Source organism: Agelaius phoeniceus, chromosome 4, assembly GCF_051311805.1.
Source record: "Agelaius phoeniceus isolate bAgePho1 chromosome 4, bAgePho1.hap1, whole genome shotgun sequence".
NCBI classification, from domain to species: domain Eukaryota; kingdom Metazoa; phylum Chordata; class Aves; order Passeriformes; family Icteridae; genus Agelaius; species Agelaius phoeniceus.
In genome coordinates this window covers 37,748,311-37,768,422 of record NC_135268.1, presented here as the reverse complement: position 1 = coordinate 37,768,422, position 20,112 = coordinate 37,748,311, and the positions used below count along the sequence as shown (strand labels likewise).

Below are 20,112 nucleotides of genomic sequence, written 5' to 3'. Positions count from 1 at the left end.
CTGCAGCCCATTTCTCAATAAAAGGAGAGTTGAGGAATCATCAATCTTCAGCCATATTTTTGCTGTTGCTGCCCTAAATAAAAAAGACACACTGGCACCCAGAAAGCACTTGGGAATTATTCCATGTTATTTGTTCCTATCAATACATATCCTGCAGAGAAAGTGACAGCAGGCATGACAGAGACAGAAAGCCATAGGTTTTCTTGGGTATAAAATATTCCTGATCCTGTTTTGAGGAGCTGCACTTCAAATGGGATGCCCTGCAGCAATTGCAGAGAACAATCTGGTTGGATCTGGAAATGGGGACACTGCCTATCGTGTTTTGGACCACATGACTTTTCACATTATTCAGCAACTACACAAAACAGTTTGAAAAGCACAGTAACATTCTCTAGCTTTTCCACTACCCACTGAAAACACACCTTGAGTTTAAACAGGTTTCTGTGGCCAGATAAATTAAGCTAATACAAGTAATCAGCAATATGAAGTAATGCAATGTGTATGTGTGCCTGAAGACATTTCTGATTCCCCAAAATGAATGAGAACTAGAAAAAGCCTTCTACTATCTTTGTATCTTCTTCACCATATGATCAAAAATTCAACAGATCAACAGAAATAACCAATTACTTCCATAAGATTTATTAAATATTTTTAAGTTCAGCATACTGAAATAGTTAATCTAATTTTTGTTTTTCTTAGCAAGGCAGGACAACCAAAGCCTGTCTAAGATGATAGACTGCAGAGGGAATTAACCAGAATTTATCTTGTAGCATTGGATTAAAGACAAATTTAAGTTTTAGGGACAATATGGACAGGCTAGATTGTGACAAATGCACTGTATTTATAAAAAGAAAGTAACTAAATACAATGCAATAATTAGTTTTTTAGGAGATTCAGATATGTACTACTGCCTGCCTATGTGTCTAACTATATCCCTTTCCCATGAGTTTAGTAATACTAGAACTCTTTGCAAAGTGTACTGAAACATAGAGATTAAGAACAACTCCAACTCTGTTAACTCTGCAACTACTCTAAAGAAACACAAAAATTGAGCCAATCAAAAAACATACTGCCTGGAGAAATCCCATTACACACTCATTTTAGCCTCTTTTAAAAATACAATGGAGAGCAACCACACTGCATTCAAATGTTTTGAGAGAGAACCATTCAAGCACTCTCTCAGCTTCTGCTACTGAAAAGGAGAGTTTCAGTTATGCAGAACCCATGGAATGAAATTTGGTTTTGTTATTAGAAAGAAATAAAACCTCATTACTGTTCAGGACACAGAAGATGTAACCAGCCCTTAGCTAAACACTCTCATTTCTTTGATTATGAAAATGCATTTCTTCTGAAGGTTGTGAAAAATTTAATGCCTAAGAAAAATGATCATAGTTCAGACTTCTAAAAAGGAATATTGCTGGGAGTGACAGTGAAGAGCCAGAACTTCATACATCACCAGCAAGACCAGCAGAAAAGTATTGAAAACACTGACTCCAGCCCATACAGGCTAAAAACCAGACATTATAATAATCAAGTTGGACATTTTTAATGTACAAGAAGAATGCTAAGAATATCATTACCAAATGAATCTATCTAAGGGAAACCTTAAAAGGATGAGATTTCTTGTGATAGATTACTCAGGCAAACTGGGGAGTATTTGCACATCTGATCTAAGACTACCAAGACATAAAATCATAGAATAACTTGAGCTGGAAGGGATTCACAAGGATCAGCAAGGCCCTGCACAGGAATCACTCCAAGAATCACAGCATTTGTCTTAGAACATTTTCCAAACATTTCTTGAAGTCTGTCAGGCTTGGTGCTGTGAACACTTGCCTGGGGAGCCCGATCCAGTGCCTGATCTCCCTCTGAGAAAAAAACACCTTTGATCTAATATCCAGCCTAAACCTCCCCGACACAGCTTCATGCCATTCCTTAGAGTCCTGCCACTGGTTACCACAGAAGAGAGAACAATGTCTGCCCTCCTTCTTTCCCTCCTGAGGCAGACTGCAATGAGGTCTCCACTCTGTCTCCTCCATGCTGAACAAACCAAGTGACCTCAGCCACATCTCATACAGCTTCACCTGTACATCCTTCATCTTCATGATACTCCTCTGGATGCTCTCCAGTAGCTTTTTTATGCCTCTTACATTGTGGTACTGTACACAGGACTCAAAGTGAGGCTGCACCAGCACAGAGCAGGACAATCCCCTCCCTTGCCTAGCTTGCAATGCTGTGCTTGATGCACTCCAGGATATGGTTATCGGCAAATAGCCTACAAATTTTAGATAAAAGGAGAGCTGTTTTGAAATTAAGATATACAAACATACAAAACAAAATATTCTAATTATAAAGCTTGCAAATGTATCAGGGACTAACTTGAATTCCTTGAGTCAATAATGAAAAGCTTAAAAAATCGATTGTCTAGTATAAAAAGACTTAGAGCTTGAAACAGGATAGGTCACAAAATTTATATTCACTGTTCAGACTAGATGATTGCAATTCTTCCCCCAAGTCTCATTAAAATCACATTTACAACGCTATTCAAAATGCAAGTCAGATTCAGTTTTGTTTGTTTGAAAAGCTGGTATGAAGAGCAGAATATTTGATAATGTGGAGAAGATAAGAATTAATTTCAACTGGTACATTCAGTATCAGAATAAGTAGCATTTCTCTTTCTACAAGAGAAAATAATACTGCCAACTTCTTCCCTAGCATTTGCAGGTTTGTTGTATTCTACACTACACAAAGCAGTTGAAAATAGAAGTGAATGAAAACACTCTTCTTGTGGGTTTTGAAATATTTCTTATATTGGTAGAGAATTTCCAGCCCCTAAATATCAATTCCATTGCTTTCTCTCAACACTACCCAAAACTCAGTGTTAGCTTTCACTTTGGGTGACCAGAACTCTTAGTTTCACTAAATCAGTCCTGAAACCAAATAAACTAAGGTGATAAGCCTCTTTCAGATTGTTATTTAGAATTAGAGGGGGAAAAGAAGAAGTTGTTTTGTTTGATTGTTTCTTTGTTTAAACTTAAAGACATGGGTGATGCTGGGCAGAGAACAGAAAATTAGCTAATGTAGCTTGGCACCCACTGTGCCAAGGCTTTCACACAAGAGTGGAACAGAAACAAGACATCAAACACCACTCAGAAAGGAAAAAAAAATTCTTTGAGCACAGCTGTGAGAGACAGAAAAAAGCACAGGAGATGTTTAGAAGGATGCAATAAAAACATATTAAAGATGCAGGAAAGGACAAGTCAGCCGTAGAATAGAAGTTAAATGTTTCACTACACAATTTTTTTACAGTACATGTATTTTGCTGCCTTAAAAAGGAAAGAAGAATCAATCATAACATCTTGCTGAAGTGTTATAAATATCACAGGAAAAGCAAAAGAGTATTATTAAACACATTTGAAAACTTGAATTTCTGAGAGCTCAGTCCTGTAAGCATTTGTTTAGTTCCACCCATCCCCCTGCAGAAGGTGTTATTTGCAGATCCTAAGCCCAAATTACCAAGAAACTCAGAAAAAGAAAATTTATTTGGATTAAAAAGAACAAGTTTTTTCTGCTGTCTTTGCATACTTCCCAGAAAATCAAACACTTGTAAGTGGTTCTTCAAGTTTCTTTGGTTTGACTTTGGAATATAATATTTTTGAAGTTATTTCAGAAGAATATAGAAATGTAGAATGTACTACAGCTGCTGTTTCAATTTAAGTAAGTTTTTACTCAAATTACAGGATTTACCACTCAGTTTTGTTGCATTTGAAGGCTAATTTTGTGGATTTTCTCTACTAAGGGCAATAAAACCATTTCTATTTGGTTCTATAAAACATATCATAGACAGTATTTTCAGGAAATACATCTTCAGCAGAAGATAACCATTTTCCCTGTGCAAATGGCATACAATAAATAGAGACAGAGGGTCAAAACTCAAAGTTTACAGTACTAGCATCTCCCATAAATTTGCATAAAATGACAGCTAAAGGCCTCAAAGCAGTTAGAAGGTCCACAAAGCCAAACCCTTTAAAATGTTCAAAAGACGGCCAAACTAGACCTGCCTGCTATGCCACACCTGATTTATCTGCTATAAATGTTACTGAAGAGAACCCTTTTCTCAAGACAGACATTACATAGTTTTCCAATAGTTTGTCTGAAAGCAACTCTATTAGTGCCGTAGTTTAGCCCCAGCCTCTAGCACAGATGACACACAAATTCATCACGAAAATTAAGTCTACCCCAGCCAAAAGCAGCACAATGTCATGTGACACAACGTGAACTACTTTGCATTTCATACACACTTCTGAAGAGAGGAGACACTTCCAACAGTGAGGTGCAGTTTGAGACTGGCCATACTTAACACACAGCAGCCAAGAGATGTGCTTGTTTCTAACAGTAGGTCAGAAAGCACTGTCAGACTTCTGTGACTCTTGCAAGTTCAAGAAATACACTTGCTTCAAGGTATGGCCATCAGAAGAATTAAGCCCAGCTTTGTCACCTTAATTAAGACACTACTTAGTAGGCAATTATAGCACAAGAACATTTTTTCTCTTTATCTTTAGATGGTAAGTGATACAGTCAATTAACTAATGGGCTACTTGTTTTATGTGTCTAACATGAGGAAGGTTAGAAGGCCATGACTCCAGTCAGTTCAGTCAGGACACTACTAAAACACACAAGATTTCACTAAATGCCACAGGAACCTGGCTGAATTAGAACATGGAAACAATGCAGGCACCACAAGCTTCCCAAATGGGATGCTTAGGTGCAAGTCAGAAAAAGATTTGTGCTGGGGAAAAGAGGGCAGAGACAGTCTGGTGTGGCACTGACTTGTTCCTAACACGTCACTTCTGACAACACATCGCTTCTGGGGACACGCATGGAAATGTCAGGGACTGTGAGGACAGCAGCAGGTGAGAGAGAAGTTGCCAAAAGACCAATTTACAAAAGCACAAAGGGATGACAAACCTGACAGCTTCCTTTTGTGTCTAGTCATTATCCTCTGCAGTTTTGCTAACAGAGGAAGTTGCTTGATGAACACATTAATTATAGTAACAATGTAATCTACCACAGCTTCACTGCTATACAGCTGTACATTTGAACTCAAACTTCTTGGAAGCACTCATTATATCATTTCAGCTAATTTGTCAATGCAGAAAGTAAAGAATGTATGTAAAACATATAGCTTGTTATAAAAATATGTTTCTTTTTACTTAATCCTATGCAAACAATCCTAATATATTGTTTACAAATTAAGAGAGAAACAGGTTTTTTTTTTTTCTCAAAACAATGCAACAATTAAATTAGGCAATTAACAATCAAAATTAAATTAGAAACATCTCTAAAAAAAGGTTAATTCCTCTGCTGTGAATTTCTTTTTTTAAACTCTTACTATGCCAATATTTATATAGTATTAATTCTTTGAAAAAGACAGTTGCACATTTGACATAAAAATGTGCTAGTTGCCATGATGTTTCTCTTCTCCCTGCACTGAGAACTTCTGTCAAGCTGTGAAGTTCAGCTCTGTTCTCTGACAACTTTTCCTATCAAAATAAGTTAAGAAGCAGGACGATATCTTAACATGGATCTTTGTATAATAGAGAGAATTGTATCCGCAGGAAAATACAAACACAGTCATGGAGACCACTAGTTTTGTCTCATCTTTCCCCCATAAACCAGTTGCATAACATCCAATTAAAAGAGTGGGAAGATACCAGCTAGGGAGACAAATCAAATCAGCTCCCTCTTCAGAGTTCAGCTTCAGAATGACTCTAGAGGGCAAGAGCCTGGAGCCTACAATGGCAATGGTGTCCCTTTTCCTGTCACAGATAGGAAGTTCTACTCTTGGTATAATGGAGCCAAAAATTAAACAACATGAAAAGCAACTCAGGTTTGCTGTATCACGATTTTAACTCAGTGGTTATTTTCCAGAATAACCTTCATCCCATTTCTCTGTGTTATATTAATGCTTTAGGGAATAATACCACCATGTGCCCCCAAATTCTACGTGTTCATCATGCATGTTCTTTTTTTACACAGTTCTACACAGCATAAATCAGCTGATGTATCAGCACTCAGCAGCTATTGCATTGTTTTAACTTTTTATGTAACAAAACAGAAGAAAGACTCAGCAATCACAGCCGAAAATGATATAAAAGTTGTCACTCAGCTCCCCAGACCAAAGATCTGCAGCTATTAACCAGATGAGAACATGAGAAACTATGTGAATCCTTTTTAGCCCAATTCACTACACAGAAATTTAATAAAAATCGTTCTGTAATGAAAAGAGGCCTTTTATATTCTTAATGTGTAACTAATCAGATGAGAAGTCACTTTAAATGACAGAGCACATGATTTAACAACAGTGGTAAATTTTCCAGTTCCTATAAAATGAAATTATTGGTTTGTGTCGACTGTTTATGCTTTACCTTTCTGGAAAATATATTTAGAGATACACAAAGATAAAATCTTAAAAATTAAATAGTCCAGGAAACTGTTTACATACTTAGGATGTCGGATGTCTGGCAGGGACCGTTCCAGTGCTATGTTGTTGCTAACAAATATGTTGAAGCCATTTTCCCTATAAGCAGAATCATCATGGTCTTCCTCTGTAAGAGGGTAGGGTTTCCCATGTTCACCTTTCCCTATAACAAAACAAAACAATTATTTACCTCAAGCTGACAGCAAAAAATGTACTACAAAGACAAAAAGAAGTTACACTGAACTTCAGTTAGTACACTGTGCCTGGAAGACCTCAAAGAAATCTCTTGCACTATCTTTAGCAATACTCCTGTTACTTTCAATACAAAACCAGAAAGCAGGTGCAAACAAGATGCAAAAGCCCTTCTGATGTCACCCAATTCATCTAACTTTCCTCTATTCAGACACACAATCAGGTTAAAGCCATTTTATAGAGAAAAAATTCAATAGTAAAGTAAGCTAAGACCTTTCTTTTCCATAACAAAATTATGCACAAATGGATCCATTCCAGCAATATGCCCTTCAGTTACTATGAGGAACCTGGTTACTGAGTTACTTTACATTACAGCACACCTAACACCAATTCATGTTTTCAGAACGTAACTTCAGCACTGAAGTTTAGGGTGTCCAGCCTTCCAGAAGAAACCATAAGGAAACCAGATGTTTTGCTCCAGGTTCCTTGAACACCCTTGCACTCCTAGGGACAAGACAGATGTACTTAGAGTTTCTAACACCACAGCACTGTGGAGTTGGTTTCAGAAACTGGTCACTTTGGGCTCCCTCAAAGAAATCATCTGCTTGTTCCCTAGTAAAGCACAGACTTTTTATTCCAGCTTTTTATTCCCAAGTTAGTTCTCATCATCAGTCACTTGGCTTGCTTAGTACCTACCTCAGGCTACTATACCTCTAACTCTTGCAGCAAGAGAGCAGAGAACATAAAAAAACCAAAAAAAACCAAAAACAGTTCAAAGAAAATCAGAAAATAAAACCCTTCAATTCTTCTCAACTACTTTTACTCTTCCCATTCTTGCAGAGGATGTACTCTTCTGAGTTTCAAAACCCTTCAAGCCTACACAGGTTCTCAAGAACATATGCTTTCCTTTACATCTCACCATTGATCGGTTTATAACCTCTCTGTCCTTCTATCACCAGGCTCTCTCTTAAGAAAATACCACCTTTTACCTGGGCTCTTATACAGAAATTAATCAGCTGGATTCAATAAGTGATCAAGGGCATGTGATCCTCAGCTAAACAGGAGCAGCTACAGGAGTGGATGAAGAGGAAAGCAACCAGAGGCTGAGGAAATATCCAGTGGTATTCTTAAAGCCCATAAGGCTCTGTTAGTGCCCCTATTTCACACCGCACTAGCACAAGACATTAAAAACACAAAATATGCAATTAAAGGTGCTGTAGTAACTCAATAATTACTGTTACTTACAAGGGGGGGGGGGGAGAATTAATTCTTATCATGAAACCCTTTCTCTTTATGCTATTTCATTACTAACAGGTATTTTGTCATTTTTATCCCCAAATGCATGCAACACACTAACATGATCCAAAATCTGAGACTGAGCTTCTATGTGACTCTTTATGATTACATACTAATAATGGGGAGGAACTATGATTCTATAAAAGCAGCTAATGAGTCAAAGTACTACTCCAAATTCAATGGTACAATTGTATCAAATATGATTCACAATAAAGTAAAACTAAGCTAATGTCATTCAACCTAAGACATAGAAATTTTAGCCCCTCTCTTTCAGCATATATTCTACATAAACCAAAAGTGAATATTTTAACTGGCTATTAATAAGAGTTTTATCCAGGTAGTTATTAATATTTTGAACATTCTGAAATATACTACTTGTATGATTAAAACATACTATTGCAAATAATTTTTTTACTATAAAATTTCCTGTATATTCTAGCTAGTCACCCTGTATGAAGGTTGATTCTTGCTTTGCTTTTCTTAAATGAGTGCATTTGGCTCCTCAGCAGATGAGTATTTGTCCTAAAAGTTTTCTTCATAAAGTCCCTTGCCAGTGAAACTGAAGACAAGCATTTTTAAAACAGTTTTCCATTCTTCCCCATCAGATAAGAAGCAATATCACTGTGTATAAGCCAAAAGTATAGATATCATGGTTGCTATCTAGAGCAACTCAGGAATGGGCAGAACGTTCCCCTACCATGCTGTGTAAGTATTTGCCCAAATTGCTTTTACACTTATGCAGTATAGTTCAGCCATGAAGTGCACTAGAAGGTGCAAAGCACGACTCTTTCCTAACACTTTAGCAAAATACTCATGTATGGCAAAAACAGAGGCTTATGCACTTTTTAAATGTCATGACTATTTCTCCCAGCTTTTTGTTTGCCTGCTCTATCACCCTGCAGTTCCTCCTGATTAACTAGGGATCATTAGCTAGGGGAGCCATCTATCAGATCCAGCTGGAAGCAGTTTGCTAATTTCTCTAAAACAGCTTTGGTAAAAAGAGACTATTCCTTAGGAAGAACTTTGGAAGGAGAGAAATAGAGAGCTCAAAAGATAAGCATTAAAAAAATCTGTACAACTTTTGGTGACCATTAGACTTGAAGGATTCCCTTTGTAGAGAAAAGTGCCATGCGTGAGCTACTAAGCATAAAAAAAAACCATCATAAGCACAGAAAACTCTCCTGTCACTGATTCACCTTCCTAGATGTCTGACAGTAATTTCCATCACTGCACAGTGGTTTGGAGGTGGACCTATATGCCAGGATAAAAAGGGGAAATTTCACAATGCAAGAAGAGTAAAATTCTGGTGAAAAGGACCCTGATTAAGTATAATTTTAAGTATAACTACTGGCTACAGAAGACTGCTTTAAATCAATTGATAGACAGATGTAAGTCCTCTTATACTGTCTCTTCTGTCTGAAGGCAAAACAGCAATACAGAAAGTGCAACAAGGCTATAAAATATTGTAGGAACTGAATGTAAAAAACCCAATGGTGAATTTTTTGCCCCTTCACATCCAAAAGGGGACTCATCCAAATGTGACAGATAAAACCAACCCAGCACTAACACTTGATACTAACTCTCTGAGGCTGGTTTACAATTGCAAAGTAAAAATAACCTCATAAACTAAGGACAATCAGAAGTTTTAGTTCAGGATTTTGATTTGTCAAGGAAGGGAGAAACCCAATAGCACAAGAAGGACACATAGATTCAAATTGGGCCCAAAAATCCCATCAGAATGCTCCACTGCATGGGAAGCTCACAGCAATGTTTAATTCATGCAATTCTGTATTTGTTTAATTCTGTAATTTGTGATTACAGAATTATTAGTCTGATTTTTAATTTCAGTAATCAACATAAGCAAGCATGAAAATATGCTAGGTTTTCCTCTTATGGCACTATGATGGTTTTGGAGTTAACATCTCTACATTGCTTAGTACTGTGTTATTTTAAGGCTTCTAATAAACCAACTTAAAATGATTCTCCATAGGTATTCACATAAAAAAAAAAAGAAAGATAAAGTAAGATATTGAAGGCATCAAGATAAAGTACTGGCTTGGCCATGTATTAGAGACTCTACAAGGGTTTTTAGCCCTATTCAGGGATGTTACAGTCTCCTAGGAAACCCTACACTGTATACCCAGCCCTAAAAATGTTCAGTTCTATGCTTGACAACTTGTGATAACTCATAGTTCAAGGACACCTCAGTTAGGCATCTCCTGCTTATATATAATGCAGATACAGCAGGAGGAGAATAAGCCCTCTTGTTCAACAGATGGTTCAAAGGGAAGATGATTAAGGTGAAACAAGAAAATAAAAAAGCATTCTGTATACTCAGTACAAAAATCTAATTGCAGAATAATGGCTCTGGATCAGCCACATTGGTATAGTTGTCAGGTACTATAATTATAAAGAGAACAGGGATGTTGTTGGCAAAATAGATCAACTGTAAATCAGTTTGAAAATGCAACAGGAGTGCTGCATATTCCATATGCAATAGATAGGGGACCTTGCTTAAAACTAGAAATAACAAATCAAGTGGCAACAGGTTCTCATTTCAGGGACTTTTGGGTTTTCTTTTGGGGTTTTGTTTTTATAATTCAGATGAACTTCATTTATAATTCAGCAGGCATGGTAAGAAAATGGCTTTGCCATATAAGTTTAATAAGTTAAGCAGCTGCTTGACATCTTAACACAGGAAACCAAGTGGATAAAGAACATAAGCCATTCAGTGTCTGTGGGGAAGAACTGTGTACAAATCTGAATTATTTACTGTTTATACTCACTGAATTATATACTGTTTATATGTTCCAGTGCTATTAGTTTACTCAGGCATGACTACCCAGCCATACCAAGTCACGACTATAATTCACACAAGTATTTAAGCACAGCCTTTAATTCAGCATCCTTTAACCCTAAAACAGTAATAGGGAATAAGAAGTCTCCATGTGCTAAATGCTTTATTATATGTAAGAATTTTATTTTAATATGTAAACCTATAAATAATTGAGTCTTCTTACTTGTAGGCCATTTTATTATTTTGGGTAAGTTAATTCCGCCATTCTTTCAAATATATATTAGGAATTATCTCCAAGTATTCCACTGAGAATCTATCACAGTTTGGCTGTGTTCATCACACAAATGCCAAGCTCATCCTCTCTCATGGAAGTTTTCACAGTGAGAACAGATGTTTAATCTTGTCCTAGAGCAATCTTTCAATACAGAAATGAAGTCCCCTGAGGAGAGAGTGACTGTGTTTCTTAGCAAAGGTAGACAGAGAAACACAAATTCCAAATGAATGCAGTCACACCTCAGTCTCAAAGAAAGAGTGTGAAGGTAAAATTGGAAATAAAGATCAGCAACAGAATAAAAACACTTAAGTCAGAGATCTTACATCATTTTGACACAAATTTTCATTAAAAAAACCCTTTTTGATCCCTGATATGGCAACTGACCAAGTCAGAGGGCAAAAACCCTGTTTAAAGAAATCTGTGGTATTTTATATAATTTCTGAAATTTTCCTAGTACACAGCTATCTGTAAGTCTCCCATCTTTCACTGCAGAGAGTGACTTTATATTATTTAGATAAGTAAAACAGATTAGCAACTCAAACTGCCAGCACATTCTGCTTTTTTGGAAGTGAATTTCCATCTGAGTACTAACAAAAATAATTGTACTCCTTATTTTTCCTTTTCCTCACAGACAGGAGGTCAGGGTGCAGAAATGACCTTCTCCTTTCATATTAGAAAAGGAGTTGCTTGTTTCGAGCAAATGCCTTTTGTGGTTTTTCACATTTATGTTAATTTCCAATAAAATGGATGAAAATTTTAATTTAATAAATGCATGAATGATCTTGGACAATTTGTTACTGAGACAGAAAATTAAAACTGCATTTCTATCATTAATTTTCGTCATATCAACTGGAACTACCCAGCTTGCAAAAAATGTGTAGGTCTATATTTACATGTATATAAAATGGCTTTTCAGATTGAAAGTAAAGAACATTTTTTATAACTGTATGAACAGTAAAACAATAGAATAGGCAATCCAGGAACATGTATAGGCATGCAAGAAATGATAACATGCCTCAGAAAGATGATTGATACAGCTCTGGTCATCTATTAAGATAGATTCCAACCTTAAATTTCTATGAATGCTATGAGAAATAGGAGGAGAACTGACTATAGGTTCCCTCAGAGTCCATAAAAATTGCATCAGAAACTGGAGTATATTTATTTCAGGTTTATTCTACTTTTCCTAAACTTCTCAGAGTATCTCACTCAGTTGTACAATTTCATTACCCTAATTTATATTATAGGAAAAGGAATTAAATTGATTTTACATCAATGGAAATAGGATCAAAAGTATCTTTTAAAAATATTTTATCACTACCTTGTAGCAGCTTAAAAAGGCACTACAGTAAGATTTACAACACTTCTAATTATTTATTACATAACTGTCAAGGTCTGAGGCAATATAAAAAGCTTTTTCTTAGCATTACAGAAGTTATCAAATCTTACTTACGCAAAAACCTTGTCAAGGAAATCCTGAACAATAAATTTTCAAGCAAGAATAAATGATTTCTTTCTAAATAATAGAATTCATTTATTACAGTTTCAATATCAAACTATTACAGAAAACAGTCAAAAATTCACTCAGTTTTCTGTCAGAAAGCATTTAAGTCCCTAGTATTTTATCTATGTTCAGATGACAGTAGTAGATACAGATTTTCTCTTCCAAGGATCATGCTGTCCTTGCTGAGTGGTATAGAGATGTTATCGGGAGCAAGTATGAGGCTTTGTCCTCTCTGGATTGCTGCTACAGTAATACGATGTCAGCAGGAGAAACATGAACTAAATTGCTTCTCTCTTCAGCAACAGTTTTATACAAATAGCACAGGTTGGCAGAAAAAGGGAGAAAAACCATGTAACTTTAAATTTTGTCATCTGACTGCCAGCTCACATCCAGAACTAAGTGCTGAACAATCAAACCAGAAGAACAAAAGTCCATGAAAACCTTCAATCAACCAAACAAAAAACCAACAGAGAAGAACATGCTCCCTAAAAAGATTTAGAAGAGTACATTCAAAATTATAGTGTAGTTGGATCTTTGGAGTATTGTTTGCTTATCATTCACATGAGATAAAAATTAAAGGAACCTTTTATTTAAAGGAACCATTTTGTGTTACAAACACAAAATGAAATCCCTACTAATAGTGGTGAGGTGTTCTGCCATTCCTCAACCCAGAGTGGGTAGGAAGTAGGTAAAGGAAGAGCATTTCCAGGGGAGGAAATGAGAGGCACAGATAGGAACCTCTCAGATGAACTTATTTTACACATTTGAGAAGCATTTTTATAAAAAAGAACGTCCAAGTGGGAAAAAAAAAGGTAAATTACAGCTTTGTAACTGTATTAAATATAATTTCCAGATTTCCACAGACTTAACAGGCCTAGACCAACTCTTCATGTTATGATTGGGTCCAACTGCAAGGAAGAAATGAGACTTTTTTTTTTAGGACTTCATGAAGCCGCAGAAGCTGATTACCAGTATTCTGTACACATCAAGGACATCCTAGCATTTCATGTGCATTTTTTTGAAGTGGAAACAAGAGAAAATTATACAAAATGATAGTGGGTCGGGGCTGAGCAGCACAAAAATGAGGAGCAGTAGTGGCAGTGAGCAGAAGAATGAATGAGTGCACCAAGTGGAGCAAGCAACAGCAACATCTGGCAGAGCATCAAAACCCCCAGGTCAGAGCACAAAGCTCTGGAAACTTCAGCTGGGGCTTGTTGCCTCACAGGACTCCACAGTTCCCACGAGTAAGGCAGGCTTTGGCTCAGGAATGGGGAAAAATCAGCTGGCCCAGCTGTTGCCTTGACAAAGTGGATTGAAAAATTATTATTGTTATAACTCTAGGAATTAGCTCTTACATGTTACCTGTTTATCAGTAATAAAATATTGTTTGCTGAGTTAATTAATTTGCAAGAATAAAAAATTAGCTCAGTGCTCTTGAGATTAATTCTTGCAGGTATCTAGGCATTTTACTAGATGTCACTTTAAAATGCAACCCAGCCTTTCCTGTTGGCAGTGGCGTCCCAGCAGGAAAAAGTGAATTATACAGGTAACATTAGAAAAATCCAACTCTGTATCTTTCAAATAATCAATATGAAATTATTTATACAAAAACAAGAAACTGTGGTTTATCTTAAATATGTGCATTTTTTCAATGAGTAATTTTCAATTAATTAATCAATAATTAATTTCTAAATCTTACAACCTGTGCTTTATGGAGTATTAAAGTATCCCTCCCCTTTTGCATTCATTTGAAACATTAAAAATGCAGCCTCTAAATTTCCAACATTGTCATTGCAGAGTAAAATTACAGTGTGTATGTGTCTGAGGGAAGTGATTGCTTTAAAATATATCATGAGGTAAACCACTGGGATTCTTTTGTTTTAGCAGAAGTATGACTGCATATGAACCCTAAACAGTGAACTGTCCAAAGGCTTGAATGAACACTTCACAAAAAAAGCAATATAATTTTTCTTAAAAGATACGGCTTTTAAAACTTGCTGCAAGTACTACAATGGCTTGCTGAGTGGAAAGACTCATTCTAACCCCTCATTTCCACTTTAATAAATCTAGCAAAAATAAAAGAAAAAAACAGACTGCACTATTTGGTTTGTCCAGTGTGTTTAGAATGCCACACTGTACAATGCAAGATAAGCAGTAACACATGCTGTTTTGATATGAGTTGCTCTATCACTGCAGCAGAGAAGCAATATCCCCAGCAGTATTCAGGCTGAGCTGAATCTAATCATAACTCTGTAGCCAAGGGATGCACAGTACATCTTCTATTTAGTCTAACTACTTATCACCAAATGCCACAGCCACCAGAATGGTTTTTTTTTCATTTAACATTAGACCGGCTGTAGACCATTAATCAGAGCCAAACACTGAATGAGCAAGCATGTGAAAAACAGAATTCAACCATAAAAAAGGCTTCACAGTTTCAGTTAGTAACTGAAGGACCTGCTAGGATAAAAAGTATCTACTATGGAACATGATCTGAAAAAAAAATCTACTAATAATGGTAATGTGTTTGTTTCTGTACTTGAATGAATTAATTCATACAAAATGTGTCAATAATGGCCTTCTAATAGTCTCTAATACCAGCAAGTCTTACTTATTAATGTGTATGCTCAAGCTGATGCATTGAAAAAGCTCAAACTAAAGTGTCCTAATAGGGTTAGATACAGGAACCACACAGATCCACAAAACTAATGCAAAATTACAGTTGCACAGGTATGTTTCAGAAAACCCCAAAATTCAAAATGATAGGGTCATAGCAGCTGTAATTAACGTAAGAGTTATCCTTGCTCCTCTCTTTTTCTCCATTATAAGACATATTATAATCACGTGATGTTCACCATATACTATCAAGGAAAAAAATAGGATGTTCCATAGAACAAATTTGTTAATGTGGAATTTTTTTCCTTTTTTTTTTTTCCAATAATTCAACCTAAACTCACTCCAGAAGCTGGCTTTGTGGCTGCCACAAAAAAATGGAATAACCTGTAAAAAATGAGTGTGAGTAACAATGTAGTCACTCTTGTACATGAAGCATTATGATGTATGTCCTCCAGAAAACACATGAGCTGTCACAACTCCCAGTAAATTTGGATTTAACCTGTAGGACCCCTAAAAAAAAAATCCTGAAACAAAACAAACCACGAACACCAGCAAAAAAACCAGCAACAACAAATACATAAATATACATACATACATATATATATAAAATAACCATTCTTACATATGGAGATAGTAAATATTCACAGTTAAAGTTTGAGGCAGACCCAAGAAGCAGAACTAAGCCATCTGATTCCCCACATGGTGACTCAGTGACAAGGACAAGCTTATTCCTTCTGTAAATCTGAGAAGAATGCCAATAAGCAAGTAGCATTTGCAAGTTTCTCAGGTAGTACAGAAATGTTTTATTGCTTTTTCAGGTCTGTTCAGATTTATACATTATAAACTGAGTATGCAAATAATTACTAGGGATAATATAAAAACAGGCACCCCTACAAATTCAGAGATATAAGAATTATCATCAAGGCAAGCAATAAAAACCCAGATGAACAAGTGAGACAAGTAATGCCAAGTTCTTGGGACTGGCCTGCCTAAGACCTTCTGCTTTACTTAGAACAAAATGCATTTTGTTCTGTCACACCCTAAGTAGCACTTTGAATCTCAATGTTATTCTTTTTTTCATGTTTTCTTTTGGGAAATCAGACACATTACTCTTGTGAAAGCTTTCAATACTACATACACTGTTCCATATATTCACTATCACTGCACTTTCCAACCACTGCCTTTCCTTGTTCTTATAAAAGATACTAATGCTGCAATTGTTAGTATTGCCTTTTATCTCTCATTTTTAAATGCATGGTTTTTAAAATGGTTTAAAATGCATTCTTTGTTTGGAAGAGCCTTTCAACTGACTGACATTCCTGTGGTAAGGAGAGCTAAAGTTAATGCTTGACCTGTTCTGAGCTCAGCACAGCTCTCCACAGCCCTTTTCCTCCCCCTCCCATTGATTCACATCTTTCTGAACAATACAAGTCTAATAAATTCCAACTAATTTTCAAATGCCTGACACAAATTTCAGCAAATTTCCTGTACTAAAGTCAACTGAAATTTCCAGTCAATATATGCTGTAGAATCATGCAGAGGCAGAAGTGGAGACTTCATGAACCACCTTCACCCAGGATCTGAACAAATTTTCAACTAATTAGTTTAAAATATTTTCTATTCAAAAGGACAACTCATCACTTACAGAACAGAACTAAACATTTATCCCAAGGCCACATTTATGCATAATTCAGTTGGAACTCAATATGTCCATTGAGAACTTTTCTGAAAAACTTACTGAAAACTGATGTCTGGATTCAGCCAAAAGTATTTTCTGATTCTTTTAAAAAAATTGTTGATATGTGGGTTAGAAACAAAAAAATATTTTGGAAGCCAACATTTTTTAATCACAGTATTTTTTTCCAAATCTTATATAAATTATAGAACTTGACAAAAATTAATAAAGGGTGTACATTCAAGTTAAAAATTTTGGTTTTGAGCGAAAACAGTACTTTTTAATTTTATCACAGATAGAAAAAAGTGTCAAGTACTAGCCCAAAGGCTCACATGTACACAGCTCAAAATTTCAGGTGTATATAAAGAAAGTCCCTAAAAATTTCTTTCTTACTGAGAAAATGAAAAAAAAGTTAAATGTCATTATGCAGATTTATGATGTATTTATGCAGCATACAACAACTCTGAATTCTACTTATGGCTGTATGATCAAGAGCCCCTCAATAAACCCATTTTTTGAGGAGAAAAATCTTTAGCAACCATGTTAAGAGAGCAAGCATTCACAACCCTCCATAACCACAGGTAACAGAGGAATAGGATGTACATCAGAGACTTACTTGAATTGTGTAGGTTTTGTTTCAGCTGCATTACCAGAAATTACACCATTAAATTTGTCAGGTATATTTAAAACTAGAAAAGTAGAAAGAAAAAAAATCTCCACACTTCACATTTTCCACAGAGGAAAAAAACCACTTTGTCTGTCTATTCTCTTGCTATTCATTCATCTCTGCATGTCATGTGATTTTAACTTAGAGAAAGTGTTTCTACATATATTTAAAATTTAATTTTTCCTGTACTTGCTTAAATAGTAAACCAACACCTTTACAATTCCTTTACGACAAAGGAATTGAACTGGATTAGGAAGTGATATTCTAGTGTGTTGATTTTACCCTGGCTGGATGCCAGGTGCTCACCAAAGCCACTCCATCATTCCCCTCCTCAGCTGGACAGGGGAGACAAAATATAATAAAAGACTTGTGGGTTGAGATAAGGGCAGGGAGAGATCAATCACTAACTGCTGTCATGGGTAAAACAGACTCAAATTGGAGAAAATTTATCTTATTGCCAAGAAATGCTCAGGGTCTCAAAAGTTCCATGTATGACTTCAGAAGTGTCCAAAAAAGTGTATAAAGTGTTGGGGGGGGGAAGTCATTTCAATACCAGGCTGAAGTGTCAGTATGTTAATAACTTGCTTAACTTACTCATTAACAGCAGCTAATTAAAATGTCAGCCCTCCAGAACTTTAACTACTCACAGATTTCACTCTTTTTGTGAGGCACATGAAGTTTGCATTTCTTTACAGTATAACCATTTTAGTGAAAGCTGGGAACAAAATACCCAGGAAAAAAAAAATCCAAATAAACTAACATTATTTATGTAGAGGCTTCTTTTCTTTTTGTGTGACAATATTAGAAATAGATTGTTCTCTCAAGGAAGAAATCCCTGAAGTATTCAAGATTTGGGACGACAACAGAATCAGTATCCTTATAGAAAGTCACCAACTTGCCCTCTGGAGACTACTCCTTCCCCACTTTACACACCAGTACTCACCGTATTTCAGATCAGTCTCATCTTTTGTAATCTGGCATGGAAAGAAAATGCAAGAAGCAAGTAAAACTAACCTCATATACATTCACAGTGGCTTCCAAAACAATTACAAGCTGTCCAATTACTTAGCAGGTACAATAGAAGTAATAGTCAGGGTAACCTAAAATTACTTCAGCTGTCTTTTAAAAATATAAAAAAGTAAACCATTTCATGAGAAACTTCAAGAGAAAGACTGTTTCCATGTTTTAAGAATACCTATATTGAAACTTAAATATACATCTTGATTTTTTTTTTAAAATCTGAGCATTTTTCCACTGAAACTCCCAGCAAGTTTTACTATTCACATTTTAACATCACCTGCAGAACTTTTAATCAAGATTGCCTAAAAAAAGAGTAAAGAAGTTTATTTATACCTTGCAGTCAGAAGAACTGTCACACAGGTTTGTAGATGTCACTCCTAGAAATGTGGTTTCTTTTTCTACTTTCTTTATATTAAGAGGAGGACGGATTTCCCTAGACAACACCTCACTGCAAGCATGCAGGGCAGACAACTTTGTGCTACACAATCCCATCCAAAAGGTAGCTCTGTTCCTTGAGAAGCAGTGATTATAGGGCATAATTTGATGAGCTAGTGTCTATAAAGCAAATTATAGCAAAACAATCATACATCTCTGCCTTTTCACATATATTCACTGGATGTCAGACAAATGGTTTCACCAGTCCAATAATTTTCCTCTGTCAGCTTATTTAATGAAAACAGGAAGGAAAAGAAAGAAAGTCACCTTACACATATTTCAGTCATAAACTGTATTGAGATAACTATACTAGACTTTTGTACTTGCAAGCTTAATTCACATCCTTAAAAGAAAGAATGAAGCTATGACAGGAAAGCAGGAACTATTTATTGGATTGGTTTGGTGTTTTTTTTTTTTCAGGAATCCCAAGCATCTTGTTGGCTTCTTGAAGACCAAAAAGCTAAAAACAAGACTCCAAAAATTGTTTTGTGAATGTCCCCTGCTTCTCTGTATTTGAGTTTTCACAGCAAACTAAGCCCATTTCTTTGTTCCACTGAGTCAAGTAATAATTGACCTGAACTGAAAAACTTGATTATTTTTACACCTATCACAAGAGCTAATATGATCAATTTAGATGGTCTGTAGAGCTCTCCTCCTCCTCATACACAGACAAGTCTGTCCTGAAAGGCTCTAAGCTGTTTGGTTGTTCCAAGCTCTCTCTGCAAATGAGCCCTATGTTTTTGAAGACTACGCAGATAAAATCCCTTTTCCAGAATTACTACAAATCATATCTCTCTTTAAAAAAACAACCGAACATAAAACCAAACCAGCCAAGTATCTACATAGAACTCCTACTAAATATTACTTAGATAGCCCTGAAAATGTTTAAGCACAAAGTGAAAGATGCCTAACAGCCAAAAAATGAACCATCATTCTAGAGTGCAAATGCCAAATTAAAAGGTCCATTTTAGCTGAGAGGCCCTCTCATACCCTGCCTCCCAAAAAAAACCCAAACACAAAACTTATAAAGCCATGTTTCCTTTTTTTTTTTTTAAGACAGCAACTCTATTAAATCCCCAAGTATTACCCATTAAATACATTCACCAATATCATCTCTTGAGCACTAATACTGATGTAAGTCCATGAAGACAGGTC

The 20,112-nt window shown here is 35.9% G+C and overlaps 1 protein-coding gene across 6 annotated transcripts in view; it reads right to left on the bottom strand.

The window, feature by feature from the left end:
- GALNTL6 (polypeptide N-acetylgalactosaminyltransferase like 6) overlaps positions 1–20,112 on the bottom strand; it is a 539,467-nt gene that overhangs the window by 249,856 nt on the left and 269,499 nt on the right. For all 6 annotated transcript variants that reach the window (XM_077177323.1, XM_077177322.1, XM_077177325.1 and 3 more), the window contains one exon: positions 6,506–6,644. In XM_077177323.1, the coding sequence (XP_077033438.1) occupies positions 6,506–6,644 (139 nt within the window). The remainder of the gene's footprint in view (positions 1–6,505; positions 6,645–20,112) is intronic.